Source organism: Hyphopichia burtonii, assembly GCF_001661395.1.
Source record: "Hyphopichia burtonii NRRL Y-1933 unplaced genomic scaffold HYPBUscaffold_5, whole genome shotgun sequence".
Lineage (NCBI taxonomy): Eukaryota > Fungi > Ascomycota > Pichiomycetes > Serinales > Debaryomycetaceae > Hyphopichia > Hyphopichia burtonii.
Window position 1 is genome coordinate 987,902 of NW_017963732.1, and position 16,147 is coordinate 1,004,048.

Here is a 16,147-nt window from a genome sequence, read left to right on the forward strand (position 1 = left end):
CTAGATTTAAAATTACTTGACTACCTTACCGTTTAGCATTTTCTAAGAAGAATATTACAAAGTTCTTGCAGCATTGGGTATATTTCTTAGTCGAAAAGCTAGCGTAGATTTGATGCAATAGCTTTCTAAATTAGAGGCGGCTGTACACGATTCGTGAGTCACTATACAGACGAAATTTAACGAATATAAAGAAGCTGAAAATGATCAAGACCAGCCATTAAACAGTCTAATCTCTTTTAAGTGTTGAATAGTCTACAATGTCACTTGATAGAAAAGATTTAATTAATGAGATGTCTTTGGCTGACATAGCAAATGACCCTAGTCGAATCTCTGACGCACATATTACCCAAGTATCAGACTTTATAGATGGTAATAAATATTATTTATTTTATATATATTTTGATGCATCAGATTACAGGGATTATGATGAATTGTTTAGGAAGTATATTGACGATTATTCTAAGAATGGTGTCAATACCCCTAACTTGTATCATAATGAATTGTATATAATTAGAGGAGTGCATGAGTTAATAAGTATATGGGAAATAAATGGCTACATACATAATTTATAGAATAATAGATAGTATTTAGCATGGACGATTTTATATTGTACTCCACAACTAACTGGAATAAAATTAGGTTCTAGATAATTGATGATTCTACTTAGTCTTCAGCAAATACCAAGTATTTTATTACAATAAATTCGAACCTTTTATTCAACTATAATAGACTGGTTTCTTCTTTGAATAGTTCTCTTGTAACCCAAGATATAAAAGAAGATAATACCAATGAATGAAGCAGAAATGAAACCAGCTGTGACTTTATATCCACATTTATATACCGGGGCCTCGCCTGAGGGCCAAACGTAGAGAGAAATCCAAGCATTATTTGCATAAACCATTAAAACTAGTGACCCTGTCACAATAGCTCTAACTTCAGGCGCTTTATCCCATATCTCTCCTATAAAAGAAATCAATATGGGGGTATTTGCGCTTTTTGCATATAAGAGGAAGAATGCAAAAAATTTGACACCTTCCAGTTTTGGCCAGGTTGCAAGAATTACGGTTCCAGTGAAGCCAACGCAACACTCGAAAACCATGACTGGAAGTTTATACCCAGTATTATCTGCAAATTTGGATAGAACTATAATGTTCACCATCTGAATGGCTGCACCTGCTATAGGGATTAAATTTATTTGCTCGACAGAAAACTGTTGGGTCCCGTCACTATTCGTAAGGCTTTTCAACCATAGGTTGAAGTATGTTTCACCATTAGTCCACAGCTCAGGGACATAAGCCAACAAAAGCAAGTAGAATCGGTAATCAGTGAAAACTTGAATAACCTTTTTGAAACTGAATTGGTGCTTGGTAACTCTGCCCATCCGATCTAGTTTTTCTTGTGCTACTGTTAAGTCTTTGTCATTCATCCATCTTGCTCCTCCATTTTCAACTGGACTTGGTATGAAGTAAACTCCAAGGGAAGCCCAAAAAACTGTCATTATTCCATTAATAATAAATAACCATTTCCACCCGGCTATACCTGATACGCCATCTAAGTTTTTGTGGATTGCCGCCTGTAAGAATCCAGTGAACATTGTACCCGCATAGTAAGACCCTGTAAAAAGAGCAGCCCGAGTGGCATATTCATACTTGTCATAATAATTATGAAAAATTGTCATCATTGCTGGCCAGCTGGAACTTTCTAGTAAACCGATAAGAAAACGAAGAGCATAAAGAGCCTTCACTGGTCCTTGGCCACTACTACCATTAGAATCAACAAAAGCGCAGCAAATAGTTAAAACACCCCAAATGAATTCACAAGAAGGTACCCAATATTGGGTTTTTATTTTTTGTAAAAAAAATTGTGAAGGTAATATCCCAATCAGATAACCAATTAAAAAAAAAGTAAGAATCCAGCTATAGGAATTACCAACTATATTGAGGTCTTCCTTCATCCCACTAACATAAGCATTCTGGACATTGGTTTGATCTATGCTTTTGAGAATATAGGCAATGCAACCCCACAGAAGCAAGTGAAGGTCTAATTTTTTAGTAAATCGGCGTTCTTCGTGGCTTCTTTTCACTCCGCTACGAAAAAACCTTGCTATAAAGTTTTTGGCTTTCGATTTATCTTGTAAACTTTCTGAGTCTTGAAAATTTGAAGACGTTGAGGAAATTCTAGTCTCTACTAGCACATCCTTTTTTGAGACTTGGAGATCTTGATTATTGGACATTTTTGGCTTGGGTATTTCGAATTCAGGACCTTATCATCTTACCAGAGTATATATATATACATATACATTCTTGGCCTCTGATAGACAATTGTAATTGATATTAAGACACTAGAGAGATAAAAGACATGTGGCTGCAAATCGCGTAATACAAGGTTGGCCTTCGTGAAATTGATTGAATGAAGATTCAATAATCAAGCGGATCCTTTCCGAGAAGATTATAATAATACCAAGATTAAATACATTAATCATCAATTTAGTATTATCTCGAGGGTTGTGCCACTATTATCAGCATATAAAATATTAAGTATTTCCGAAATCCACTTTCAATATTTATTACGATTGAGCAATGCCTAATAAAAAATCGCTTATAATAACTGCCTTTATAACTGGAGGGACAGCTGAGTGGAGGCATCCAGAGGATGAATCTAGGAACTATAGTAGAGATATAGACACATGGATTAATACTGCTAAGCTTTTAGAAAAAGGTAAGGTCTATGCATTATTCGTTGCTGATCATCTTACGTTATTTGATACTTATAAAGGACCCCATAATTATGAATTTGCTGTCAAGACTGGAATTAACGTACCAAAAGCCGACCCAAGCCACGCTGTTATATCTGCCGCCAGAGAAACCAATACGATATCTTTTGGAATAACCTTTAGTACGGTAAGTGAACATCCGTACTTATTTTCCAGAAGATTAGCTACTTTAGATCATTTCACTCAAGGTAGGGTTGGTTGGAATATAGTTACCTCTTATTTAGATAGTATTGGAACGCAGTTGTTGAACGATGAACCTTTCCCTCCCCACGATGAAAGGTATAAGAGGGCAACGGAGTATGCTGATGTTGTTAATGGATTATTACTTTCAACTTGGAGGGATGATGCTTTAATATATGATAAGGAAAATGGAATATATATTGATCCAGATAGAGTTAGGGAAATAAACCATGTTGGCGATTATTTCAAGGTACGGGGACCAGCCATAACTGAACCATCTAAGCAAAGAGTTCCCCTTCTTATACAAGCTGGTACTTCGCAAAAGGGACAAGAGTTTGCTGCTGAATTTGCCGAATTTGTTTACACCCTAGGAGACCCAGATGAATTGGGTGACAAGGTTAAGTACATCAGAACAACTGCAAAAGAAAAATTTGGAAGGGATCCAAAGAATATTAAGATTATTTTTTCAGTTAGAGCAATCATTGGTAAAACTCACGAAGAAGCAGCAGCTAAAGCTGAATCCTATAAAGACAACGAAGTACCAGACAGGGCAGCGGTTCAATTTGGAGGAATCACTGGGATTGATCTTGATAAGTATGATACCGACGAGGAAATTGATAATGATGAAAGAAACACAAATGGAGTTCAATCGACTGCTAGAGTATATTTCAAGAAAGCAAATAATAAACCGACTAAGAAATCTCTCTTGCGAAAACAGCCAGGGAATGGGCCATTGGTTGGAACTGCGGAAGAGGTGGCGGATGAATTGGAAAGATTGGTAGAGAAACTCGATTTAGACGGATTTAATTTCAATTCAGCAATATTGCCCGGATCCATTGAGGATTTGGTTGAATTATTAGTACCTGAATTACAAAAAAGAGGTATTTTTTGGAAAGATTATGCTGTACCTGGAGGAACTTTTAGAGAAAATGTATATGGGGTTGAAGGACAAACGTTTTTGCCCAAAGATCATCCTCTTTATGAAACCAGATGGACAAATAGTCACAATAAAGAAGAATTCGATAAGATATTCAAGAAGAATTTAGAAACAAGAAAGTTTTCCAGAGCACAACTTAACAGTGCTATTTCATCCAAGGGATTGAAGAGACCTGCTCCTAATTCGTGAATAGCTCAATAATCTCGTAATCGAACTACACACTGTAATCCTTCGACACTATTTCATTGTAGGTTATTCAGTAATATTCAGATGTCGTGATTTTTATTGTAGAAACTCAATTCGGGATTTAAAACCTTATTCTCGGAAAAATTTACATTAATACATAATTATCTAATTCGGAATTGAGCGGTTTTTCTTCAATTAACTCATAAATCCCAACCTTCTAAGTAACCCCTATTGGTGTTATCGAGCACTTGAATGGAACCTACATTACTTGACTTTGATTCAGTTCAACATCCTCTACTTTTTAATACGTTCAATGGTTCGGCATTTCCTACTGTCTTTTATCCGATATTTTTTATGTACCGACGTTTACGTTCAACCAAGGGCATCAAACTTATTCATCAAAGACTACTTTGAGTACTCTTCGAGCACTCTGTAACGGGCTGACATCAAACCCCCACCCCCACAAAGATGTTCTTGGAGTTCTCATGTAAAGAGGCAAGAGCGATGTAGTTTGGAGGCTTCTCGAGGACAACGGACTTAATATAGTCCGGGGTGCTTCAATTTTTTTTTTTCTTTTTTTTTTTTTGCATTCCTTATGATTGAATTCGTAACCTACTAACTTTGAAAGACTACAGCGAAGAAGAAAGCAACAAATACGTCGTGAAAATCAAGTAGGAGCTCATTTCAATATATATAGCATGGCATGATTTTCCACACAAAGCTTTAACCCCACAAGAGCGGAATTGATTACAAAGGCTCAATAATGTACCAAGTTAGTTCATTTGACATATCCCGAAGAAGCTCTTGTCTTGACGTATAATTTACAAAGCTTTATTCTACTTATAGTTTAAATGGTAGGCCCTTGTTCTTAGGCTTTGGTTGCTACATGGGGTTGCGGTTAATAGAATCTCGTAATGGAATACGGCAATTATTTAAGCTATCCAACACCAATGTAACCCCAGAATGACATCTTAGTAGACATTCCATGAATTGTGGGGGAGAGAGCTGTATTGTTCTTTGTACTATTTCAGTCTATGTTTAGAACTCAATTGTAATTGTCGCAGACCAAACTTGGAAAGCCGGTTGCGCTTCCATCTCGAGAGCAAAATTAGATGCATTGGAGTCGAGGATGAATAGTTGTATTTGAAGATCTCGAACCACTGATGGTATATAAAAGGAGTAGGATTTTTCTCCCAAGAATGAAATTGGGCTTTTTCATTATTCAATAATGAAATTCCTCTTATTATTGTTAGCAAGTCTGCTTGTGGCTTCTCAGCCAATTGAGTCCGCTAGCTTTGAAAGTACTTATAGTTCAAGCTTGGAATACGCTGCATTCACTTATGCACCAAATCCTTCTCCAACCTATGCTAATTCAAATCAAAAGGCTAACACTACTGCGTACTATGCTCCTCATTATACCGAGCTTAGTCATTTAGTTGGTGATTTATCTTCAACAACTTGGGGTACTTATAACCCAAATGATACTGCTACTGCTACTGATTCGGAAAATCCTTATGGGGACTATGCTTATTCTCAACTTTGGTCCCTGGCAAGTCTTCAAAACTATACTTATTTTGGTCTTTATAGTACTACTGTCGAACCTACTGCAGTTCCAACCGAATCACTTGTTTTGCCCCCTCCTGATGCTTTCAAATTTGATGATTCTCTTAAATTCCCTGAAGATCTTCATTTTGGGGTTGCTGGTTCAGCTGCTCAAATCGAAGGTGCAATTACTTATGGTAAAGGACCTACTATTCAAGATAAGTTGATTCCTGATGCAAGACCAAAAGATTACGTCACTAATGAAAATTATTTCTTATATAAACAAGATATCGTTCGTTTGGCCGCTATGGGGGTTAAAACTTATAGTTTTTCCATCCCATGGGCACGTATATTACCATTCACTCTTCCTGGTACTCCAGTCAATCAAGAAGCTCTTGATCATTACGATGATTTGATCAATACTTGTTTGGAAAACGGTATTACTCCAATGGCTACATTAACCCATTTTGATTCTCCTTATGGTTTTGTTGAAGGCACTAATTTCACCGCCAAATCTGCTCTTTTCAAAAACGGTGGTTATTCTAGCTCTTACAAAAATGTTTCTTTCGAAGATGCCTTTGTTCATTACGGGAAAATTATTCTTACTCATTATGCTGATAGGGTTCCCCTTTGGGTTGGGTTCAATGAACCATTGTTATACTCAAATGATCCTGCAAGTATCAAAACAGTGGTAAAATCTACCGCAAGACTTCATAAATTTTATCATGAAGAAATCCAAGGTAAAGGTAAATTCGGTATTAAATTTAACCTTAGTCTTGGTGTTCCTCGCAATACCTCTAATCCTGAAGATGTTGCTGCTGCTGATCGTTATAATGCTTTCTACGTGCAAAGTTTTGGTAACCCATTATTCTTGGGTGAAGATTATCCACAAGCTTGGAAAGATACTTTTGCTAATTATTCTAACTTCCTTTTCACTGAAGATGAATTGAAAGAAGTCAAAGGCGGTTCTGATTTTGTTGGGGTTGATCCATATACATATGGCTCCATTGTTGCTCCAAAAGAAGGTATTGAAGCTTGTCAAAATGATCCAGACCATAAATTATGGCCTTTCTGTGCAAACGTCACTCAAGTAAGAGAAGATAATTGGAAGATTGGATACAGATCTCAATCTTACGTCTATATTACCCCAAATCAAATAAGAGAAAATTTGAATTATTTATGGAAAACTTTCAAAACCCCAGTTGCAGTAACTGAAATTGGTTTCCCTGAGTGGAGAGAAGGCGAGAAAGAATTGGGTGACCAATTATATGATTTGGGAAGATCAGTCTATTATCGTTCTTACTTTGATGCTATCTTGAAAGCCATCCATGAAGACGGAGTCAAAGTTGACATCGTCACTATGTGGTCTTTCGCAGACAATTGGGAGTTTGGTGATTACGAACAACAATTTGGTTTACAAGTTGTTAACAGAACGACCCAAGAAAGATATTACAAAAAGAGTTTCTTCGATTCTATCAAATACTACGAAGAAAGAAGTTAGTATTTTTCACTTTTTAATTCTTCATCGTTTTTTTTATACCCATATTTCGGTTTCAACATTATTTAGCTACGATTTAAATAAAAGTTTGGTAGTCTCAGTACTACATTATTAAAAACTATTGAAGTTAAAATGTAAGAAAGTATATTTCAACTTAAAGATGTACACTTGTTCAAGGTTGATGTTGAAAAGTCGATTTTTTGCAATTTTATTCATTTTTTTGCAAATTTTCTTAAAATGATTGCAAATTATAATGATAATTCTTACAAAATTGAAAAATTTCGTATTTCTTGAACTTATTACATGCGATTGTTAAAATACCTAACAAGGGTCTTCTGATGATCCAAACGACGGCCTCCTGTTTTAATAGTCAATTTAAATCGTTAATAGGGAAATAACTGTTTCCATACTCTACAAAACCGGAAACGGATCCAGTATAAAAAATGAATCCCATTCAATTATCCAATACACTTCTTCAGATAAGCTTCTGGATAACTGAATTCTCTACGGCTTCACTGCTTCAAAATTACTGTGTCAATGAATTTGAATTGTAAAATTGCGTTTATTTAAGCCATGTATTCATGCTTTGAATTCCGAGGCTTCTTTTAGTCCACCCATGCGCAACAGACTGGTTAAGGTATAACCACTTGAGTCAATAAAGGATGAAGCCGCTAGTAAGGTAGAGTTTCAGCACGTACTTATCACCTAATCGGAATATACTCCCGGTAGAAGGTCGAGTCTTTCGCATCCTTTCCGTTCGAAGCCACAAGACAAAAATTCCGCTTTCAAAAAGGTATAAAAGGCTGATGGCATAACCTACGAGCCAAACCAGGGAACAAGTAAGGATAACTATCCAATGTCTATTGATAAAGACTCTTCAATTTTGATTGTAGGTGCTGCTGCATTTGGTAACAGTACTGCTTTACACCTCGCAAGAAGAGGGTTCACTAACATTACTGTTTTTGACAGGCAGCCTTACGATGTCAATCACTTCGATTCGGTTCATGGTTCAGCTGATGCTGCTTCTACTGACTTGAACAAGATTGTGAGATTCACCCATTATGATGATTTACACCGAAGCTTCGCTCTAAAGACAATCAAAGAGTGGGAAAATTGGAATGAACTATACTCTAATTCTGATTTACCTGAAGGTTTAGATGGGAAAGGGAAACTATATAATAAAGTTGGATATCTCAGATACCACACTACTCCTTGGGAAGAACAGCCAGCAGAAGTTGAAAACTTTGAAAATTTTGAAAAATTAGGTTTGAGCTGGACTCAATTCGATATTAATAATGAACATGACAAGTTCAGGGCTGAAATAAGTGGGTTTGGTAAGAAGTTTGATGCTTTGAAACTCGCCGGAAAGAAGGAGAACGGCAAACCTATAATTGGAAATTTAGATATCACTACTGGATTTGCATATGCTTCTAAAGCAACATACTTTGCTTATCACCTTGCTAAAACGGCTGGCGTCAAATATATTTTGGGGAAAAAGGGAGAATTTGAAAAATTTATTAAAGACGGGGAAGATGTCAAAGGTATCGTTACTGCTGATGGTGAAGAACATAAAGCAGATATAGTGATTGTTGCTGCCGGTGCATGGACTTCAAGTTTAGTACCAGAATTAAGTCCCATTCAGCAAGCGGATTCGGGAAATATCTTACTAATTAAAATCCCCCCTGAAAGAAAAGATTTGCTCAAGAAATATAGCATTGAAAACTTCCCCGTTGTTGCTTGGAAACAATATGACCATAGATTCGAAGGTGGTGGTGTTTTCTTTTTCCCAATCACTGATAATGGCTATTTAAAATTCGGTGCTAGACATACAAGATGGATTAATAATGTGAATGGAGTCTCTGTTCCACTTACTGAATCCTCAAATGTTTTGGATGTTCCTAAAGACGCTTTCAAAACTGTAACTGATTTCATTAGTACTTATTTACCAGATATTGCAGAGGCAAAATTACCTTTTGAAAAATTAAGACTTTGTTGGTATGGGGAATCAATCAATGAGGATTTTATCATTGACCGTGTACCGGGTAATAATAATCTTTTAGTAGTAGCAGGTGATAGTGGTCATGGGTTTAAATTCATTCCGACCATCGGTGAAGTTACCGCTGACCTTCTAGAAGGAAGAGAAACCGAATTGACCAAGCGATTCAAGTGGAGGTCTGCCAAAGACTTCCCTGAAGAAGATGAGTTATTTAAAAAGGACTTTGAAAATTTGGATTTAACCAAAAACGATATTTTGGGTGCTGATCCTAATTACTTTACTAAATAGTATCGATTATAATTAATACAATATACAATTTCACGTCTCATAATCACATTTATTACTAAGCTATATAAGTATAATCTTGATAAGATGGGAAAAATCGAGAGTAAGTAAAGACCTCAAGCACAGCATGAACAAGCACAAGTGTCTGAACAGCCAGTGTCTGAACAGCATTTGTTGTCCTTGGAACAGTTGTCACAGTTTGCGTTTAATTCGAAAGATTTAGTATAAGCAGCCATTTTAATTATAGTGTTGTTACTATCGAATACAAATTTATGAAAAAAGAGATATCACTAAGGGTATTTATAGTGTTGTTTCTGATAGTCATTGATCTATTGCCTTGGATTCCCGTCCCTATCCGATCTCCTTACCTGAATATTTAATTATACAGGATTTGTAAGTCGGAGCTGCGGAGCAATATCATTTGTTCGAAAGATAAGTTTGCAGCCACTTATCATTTGCTACGGGGATGAAAAACAATTAAAAGGCATGTGCATGTAGAAGATACATGTTACTAATAATATACAAGTAAATTATGTAAATTAACTAAACGGATAACTCTTTAAACGAAACACTTCTTATATGAAATTCATCATTCATATTTGATGTTAGATTCATCGTACAAGGATTAGCTTCTTCACTCAAGAAGAAAGTATTGGTCATGGTAACAGCCCCATCATTGAAAAACAATTCAATAATATTTCTATCAACAACACCGTGAACCTTATATTCATTATCTAAGTAGGGTTCAACATTGGCACTTATTTGACCAGTATAGAAGGGGTTCTTAAAAGCATCTGTGGTTCTGTCAAGATAAAAAGCTTGAATGACCGGATTGAAACCAAAACGAATAGACTCAGCACCATCTTTAGTGCTGATATATAAATCTAAATTAGGCACTTCTGGATAAGTGAGTTTCTTAAGAACTTTGAAATTTAACTCAAATTCAAATACACCTGAGTCTGCATTGAAATCAATTGAATCATTCTTCTGCAACGTAATGTTACTTTTTTCTGTACTCTTTGACACGTTAGACTCGAAAACGGGGGTTTGTACTAAGCTTAATAGTTTTTTTTCAGGATTAGTAGAAATATAGTCTAGAGTTAAATTACGAACTAATGATGTTGAACTTCTCCAACCTTTTGTCGGTACATCATTTGCATACTGCCAATTAGAAGCCCAAGCAATAGCAAGAACTCCATCGGTTTTTTCAACATCACTAAAAGTTTGCAAAGCATAAAAATCTTTACCAAGATCAACCAACCTAGTGTATGAGTCCATTGGCTTAAACTGGAAACCATCAAAGTCACCGATAAAATACTGATCAGATGAGCCACCTAATGGAGACCCAGGATTAATAGCAAGGAACATAACCCATTTTGTTTCATTTGTGCCAACAATTGGAATTTCAATTAAGCCTGGACATTCATATTGATATCCTGTAAAACCAGCACTGAAATTGGAATGGAGATTCCAATGTTTTAAATCAGTAGAGCCATATATTTGAATTTGGTATTGTTGAGCTTGAACAACAGTCATAATCCATTGATAAGACTCTTGATGCCATATGACTTTTGGGTCTCTAAACTGGGTTGAATTTACGTTAAGTACCGGATTTTCAGAATATTTGGTAAAAGTATAACCACCATCAAGAGAATACGCAAGATCTTGAGTTTGTATGTCTGCATTATTAGTATAAATTGCAACCACTCTTTGATCTGGATTAATAGATTCATTGAAAAATCCAGTAGTATTATTATGGTCTACAACAATACTCCCAGAGAAAATACCTTCATCAGCATGTTCAGGACCAATTGCTAATTTTTCATGAGTCCAAGTAGTTAAATCTTTAGATATTGCATGTCCCCAGTATAATGGCTGATTCCAATAAGGTTGATTAGGATTATACTGGAAATACAAATGCCATATATCATCTTTCCTATCATAAAACAACCCATTTGGATCATTCATCCAACCTTTCTCTGGAGTGAAATGAATTAATGGACGTTCAGCAGCAAAAGCTAATGCTGCACAAAAAATCGAAATTAGAAGCACCGAAAATCTCATTGTGAAGTATTTTTTAATGATTTTTTAGATCTTTAATTTTACATACTCGAAATCTTTGTTAATTTATATATTCTATAACCTAACCCAACGAAGGACCAAGCCCATGGGGAACTAAGCAAAGACGCTGGCTCGGTTCAATAGCTTCAAATTCTTAGGATTAATATTCACACCCGGAAAAGTTCAATGCACCATTGGTTAACTGGAGAAAATTTAATCCGGGGAACTTTGCGCTAAAACCTATTACAACATTGGTCTCTCCACTTTGGGGGAGCTCGTAGTGAGACCGGGGCTACTATTTGTTGATACTTTAATTGCAAAGAGCTTAGGATCACAAAGATTGTTAAGAGGCAATATTGATGCCAATGGTATTGTTGGTCAGGCTACGGTTATTGTCAGACCACTCCACTATTTAACCCTATCAGCTTTTGCTTTTCCCCATTAATGCATTTGGTGAAAAGAAAGTTGGTCATGGTTAGTCTTTGAATAGTTCCGACTCGATTCGAAGCTTTATAATACTCTTCAGAAACTGATTGAATTTTCCCGGAAAAAATTGCAGCTTTTTCATTATTTGAGTTTGAATACCAAGAAACAAAAGGCCTTTCATGCAATTGCATAAAATAACTTGTCTTGGATATAGAGATAGTCACAATTGAATAGGAAAACCTGTATTATGACCTAGACGTTCCGTGTCAAGTCTTTTTTAGTCACATTATTGTTCCGACGACCTAATTAATCTGTTGGGAAGAGACAATGAGCCATTATTTAAAACGTCATAGTCATCTATGAGGAATGCCTGGCTACTCAACATTACGATAAATCATGATGCGCATATGGTTAACCTACCTTATTAATTCTTCATTAAAAGGAGAAACCATGGATAAATATTTGTCAAAGGAAAAGCTGTTTCAAGAGTTAAACAGCTTCTTATGTTAGCTTATATCATCTTTCATAGTCATAAGACCAAGAACTTTCAAGATTAAATATTCAAATTATAGCATGATGGTATAATTATCGGTTTCATCGCTCAAATATAGAAGAATTTCAAGCAAGCAGTTACGTTCTGTGATTAAATTCTTAATTCGGAAAACAACCCTAAGCCATGCAATTCAATCTCAATTTCTTTTTAATTATATGATATTGAACTGTTTCTCCTCTTCATTATCCCAATAATGAGAGCCATCTCGTGAATTTTATTTATAGCTCCGGCTAAGGCTTAAGGTTTTTCAATGAAAGAAAGATACCCCCCAAAAATTCTAATCCAATTGGTGAATATTTTGGAGAAGGAACTTACCTGCAGAGAATTTAGTTGCAAAAAAAATTAGGAAACCAAAAACACATTATTACTACCTAAGTCACATACTTATATACTTCTTGATGAATCCTTTAATAAAATTTAATACACAAATGAAAAATTAAAGGATAAAAAAATAATGAGTGGTACGGGAATTGAACCCATGTCATCTGCTAACTTCCAATGGAAGGCAAATATGCTAGCCACTACACCAACCACCCTTGATGTACGGAGTTAAAAAACTGGTTAAACCAGAGTGGTTTTTTTACGTATAGCTCTTCAACAAGATACAAAATAACAGCAAAATTTAACATGGGATTTGTCAGACCTTGAAGGTCTGCAGATGATGTACTGGCCTATCTATATTGATAGGTACAATAAATCATCAAATGAAGACACAAATTATATTTAAAGTTTGTGTTAATCCAGAAATGAGGCACTATGATAATGTGCATATATATATAAATAATTAGGCATTTCCATATTAATGGAAAAATCTTCTACTCGACGTGGGCTGTGGACCAAAGTGATGCTTCTAATTGGTTGAAGCATGGTCGTCGACCTATGGAGAGTTCTTTATATTCGGTAATAAATATTTCTATATAATATATACAAATTGGCTTTGGAAACTTAAGCTTAATCGTGATAAGTTATTTTCTCCCTTTGAATAACGTGAAAAGATTAATCTGACAGTATCGAATTAATCCACTGTGCTACCAAGTATTAGTATGTATTTGACTAATGCTACTTATGCGTGTGTTATGGTCAACCGTACTTGAACTATGTATCTAATACTAATGGATACTGGTGGTTGATTATGGGCTCGATCTACCCACATAACCCGATAGGTTTTCTTGACTAAACATAGTCTTTCCCACTCTAGGTATCTATTAGTAAATAGCTATTAGATATATATTCTTATATGTCAAGCAAAAAAAAGGCTCGACACATCTCGTATTTAGTTTCATTCTGTTTGGTGTAATTCACAAGAACATGAACTTGGACTTCAGGTGAAGTCAAATGCTAAATATGATTAATTGCATCCTTTCCTTAATCAACTAAGTGTTTTTTTTCTAATTTTCCACTGTATACGTTTATATATCTCTGTCCACTCTCTTTATCTTTATATACTTAGTATTTTGTTCCAACACATAAACATATATGTCAAAAAAAAAAAAAAAAAAAAAAAAAAAAAAAAAAAAAAAAAAGGGCGGAATATAGAGGTTTTCTGGCCATAAAAACCAATAATCATGATTCATAAACAATGAAATATTATAAAGTAGTTACAAAGTAAATGTTTTCTAGAAGAATAGACAATTTTTTTTTCAATATTTTCAATCTAAATTGAATAATATAAAGACAAACATGAGACCACATAAGTGTTTCGAAGATGGTCTGTGTGAGTGAGTGATATAACTCTACAATAAACTATCAAAAGATGGTTCCAAATCAATGAAGGAGAATGTCAAAAGCTGGAACTCACATCTCTGTTACGGCCATTGGTTTGGTTAAAGCTAATGGTAAAAACATAAGACAAGAATATCAAGCATGTACAAAATCTCACGAATATGAAGAGGAAGATAAGTTTATAGTTACTCGCAACAAATACTCTTGGAATAGAACTATTGTACAGCTTTGGTCATCAAATTGACTTGTTGCAGATTACTCTTCACAGCTTAAAATAGTTCCGTTCGTATTGAAAAAGTAGGAGCAGAATCATTAGAACGATTCTGGAGGTGCCGACTCTTCGCTACCTTCTAGAAGATGAAAAAGCACCATATGAAAAATTGGAACTTGTTCATCATTTTCTGTTCTTCGCATGTCGAGATGTTCATCGTAAATCATCTGTAGCAGCGAAGTCTCAATGAAAATATTTCTAATGAAAATCAGAACAAAAAGTATTCCAAACTAAGCACAATCAACTTATATGCTCAAGTTAGAAAGAATATACGGGACTCTGGATTACCGCGTATTGAAGAACTGGTATGTGTATCTCCTAATCTCTTCAGTTTGAATTTGGCTAAAAGTGTAGAACTAAATCAGATTCCTTTAAATACGAAGTTTATGTTAAGAGAGCTTTATTTACATGAAGCTAAAATACGACATTTAAGACTTTGTGATTCATATTTTGATGAAGCTATCCCGCCGGAACGTTCCATCACTAAGTACATCTATTATCACTTCGATGATTGAGGTGTTTACAAAAATAATTCGGGTACGTTAAGGAGTGAAACGTTATACATTATAGTGTAAAAAACAGCAATTCACGATTTGATTGAGATTTGGGTGCAAAATTATACGAAATCGGCGAGATTTGCATTCAACGAGTGTTTGAGTGAGAGGTGCAAAAAGAGAAAAATACAAAATCGAAAGGAAAGGTTATTAACACGGCACCTATCACCGACCTGCTTTTGGTATCAGTAGATTCATTGGCTATCACGGGGTTTTCCCTTTATTTCCCGGCCGTATGTCGGTTCATTTCAAGTTTAAAAGCAGGTTCATCAAGAAAAATACATTTTTAGTAATCGATACTATTCTCTATTATATAAGTTGCATATTCAAATCTCTTTTGAATCATTTGTGGCGAGTTCCTTCTATAGGGTTCTTTTCTTGCTCTTTTATAAGTGAGGTCTAGTCGTTTCATGAGCAAGGACACCCCATGTTTACGAATATCTATACCGAACTCCTCCTGGATATATTCAGATATTTTCAACTGAGTTATGAAAGGTGTTTTTTCAATTACATTTTTTATGAAACTTGCATGATCAGCTTTATTTAATGTTGAATGTTTGGGGAATTTGGATAAGAATTCCCCTACATTCAGTTGGAATGGTGATTAGTGCAAGGGTAACACTGGATTCTTTCCTTGTTCTTTTCGCAGGTTTTTTGTTGGCCGTTAAGTTGATAGTCCAGTTAGTCCAGTTGATAGTCCAGATAGTCCAGATAGTCCTTTGTTGATTGTTGAAAAGATCAGTTGATTATGACTTTTTTGTTAAACAACATGTACTGCAAAGGCTCTATGCATAACAGTCTTGTCCTTATGAGCACACTGTTGCCATCTTTGATTGTTTAAATAAAGTTTTGAGGGGGGAAGTTTTTTGATGCAAAGCCCGTACAAAACATTCACTCGGACGGTAAATCAGGCGATTTTCCGGTTAAAATGAGTTTCCTGGGGAATTTGGAAAAGAATTCTCCTATGACTTTGGCTGATAAGAGGTTTAATTAATAATAGACCGTTAGTTGGGACGGGTATAAATACTCTTGAGTCCCTCATAGAAGATTCTCCTTGTTTCCTGCTGTAGAGAGTCGTCCTTGTACGGAGGTTTTTTGCCCTAACTAAATACTAGATGTACGGAGGTTTTTGCCCTAACTAAATACTAGATGTACGGAGGTTT

General features: G+C 35.4%; 8 protein-coding genes and 1 non-coding gene across 9 annotated transcripts; 6 read left to right on the forward strand and 3 right to left on the reverse strand.

The window, feature by feature from the left end:
- Positions 1–257: 257 nt before the first annotated feature.
- HYPBUDRAFT_110803 (uncharacterized protein) lies at positions 258–572 on the forward strand (the record flags this gene model as incomplete). Its single annotated transcript, XM_020218785.1, has 1 exon — positions 258–572. One exon carries the CDS (start codon positions 258–260, stop codon positions 570–572), a length of 315 nt encoding a protein of 104 aa, XP_020075827.1.
- Positions 573–712: 140 nt separating this feature from the next.
- On the reverse strand, positions 713–2,233 carry HYPBUDRAFT_7140 (putative pantothenate transporter; the record flags this gene model as incomplete). The annotated part of the gene is made up of 1 exon (XM_020223636.1): positions 713–2,233. One exon carries the CDS (start codon positions 2,231–2,233, stop codon positions 713–715), a length of 1,521 nt encoding a protein of 506 aa, XP_020075828.1.
- A 346-nt stretch (positions 2,234–2,579) lies between these two features.
- Positions 2,580–4,079, forward strand: HYPBUDRAFT_111186 (putative xenobiotic compound monooxygenase, DszA family; the record flags this gene model as incomplete). Its single annotated transcript, XM_020218812.1, has 1 exon — positions 2,580–4,079. The coding sequence occupies one exon, from the start codon at positions 2,580–2,582 to the stop codon at positions 4,077–4,079; it is 1,500 nt and encodes a 499-aa protein (XP_020075829.1).
- Positions 4,080–4,256: 177 nt separating this feature from the next.
- HYPBUDRAFT_153447 (uncharacterized protein) lies at positions 4,257–4,690 on the forward strand. The gene has a single exon (XM_020221552.1). The coding sequence runs from the start codon at positions 4,329–4,331 to the stop codon at positions 4,488–4,490; it is 162 nt and encodes a 53-aa protein (XP_020075830.1). The 5' UTR covers positions 4,257–4,328; the 3' UTR covers positions 4,491–4,690.
- A 571-nt stretch (positions 4,691–5,261) lies between these two features.
- Positions 5,262–7,215, forward strand: HYPBUDRAFT_153448 (glycoside hydrolase family 1 protein). Its single transcript, XM_020221553.1, has one exon. The coding sequence runs from the start codon at positions 5,305–5,307 to the stop codon at positions 7,117–7,119; it is 1,815 nt and encodes a 604-aa protein (XP_020075831.1). The 5' UTR covers positions 5,262–5,304; the 3' UTR covers positions 7,120–7,215.
- Positions 7,216–7,972: 757 nt separating this feature from the next.
- On the forward strand, positions 7,973–9,400 carry HYPBUDRAFT_110555 (NAD(P)/FAD-dependent oxidoreductase; the record flags this gene model as incomplete). The annotated part of the gene is made up of 1 exon (XM_020218773.1): positions 7,973–9,400. One exon carries the CDS (start codon positions 7,973–7,975, stop codon positions 9,398–9,400), a length of 1,428 nt encoding a protein of 475 aa, XP_020075832.1.
- Positions 9,401–9,940: 540 nt separating this feature from the next.
- HYPBUDRAFT_111723 (invertase) lies at positions 9,941–11,461 on the reverse strand (the record flags this gene model as incomplete). The annotated part of the gene is made up of 1 exon (XM_020218847.1): positions 9,941–11,461. One exon carries the CDS (start codon positions 11,459–11,461, stop codon positions 9,941–9,943), a length of 1,521 nt encoding a protein of 506 aa, XP_020075833.1.
- Positions 11,462–12,892: 1,431 nt separating this feature from the next.
- On the reverse strand, positions 12,893–12,973 carry HYPBUDRAFT_t129. Its single transcript has one exon. It is a non-coding gene; the product is annotated as a tRNA-Gly (tRNA).
- A 1,241-nt stretch (positions 12,974–14,214) lies between these two features.
- On the forward strand, positions 14,215–14,945 carry HYPBUDRAFT_7145 (uncharacterized protein; the record flags this gene model as incomplete). The annotated part of the gene is made up of 2 exons (XM_020223637.1): positions 14,215–14,336; positions 14,612–14,945. 2 exons carry the CDS (start codon positions 14,215–14,217, stop codon positions 14,943–14,945), a joined length of 456 nt encoding a protein of 151 aa, XP_020075834.1.
- Between the last annotated feature and the right edge of the window lie 1,202 nt (positions 14,946–16,147).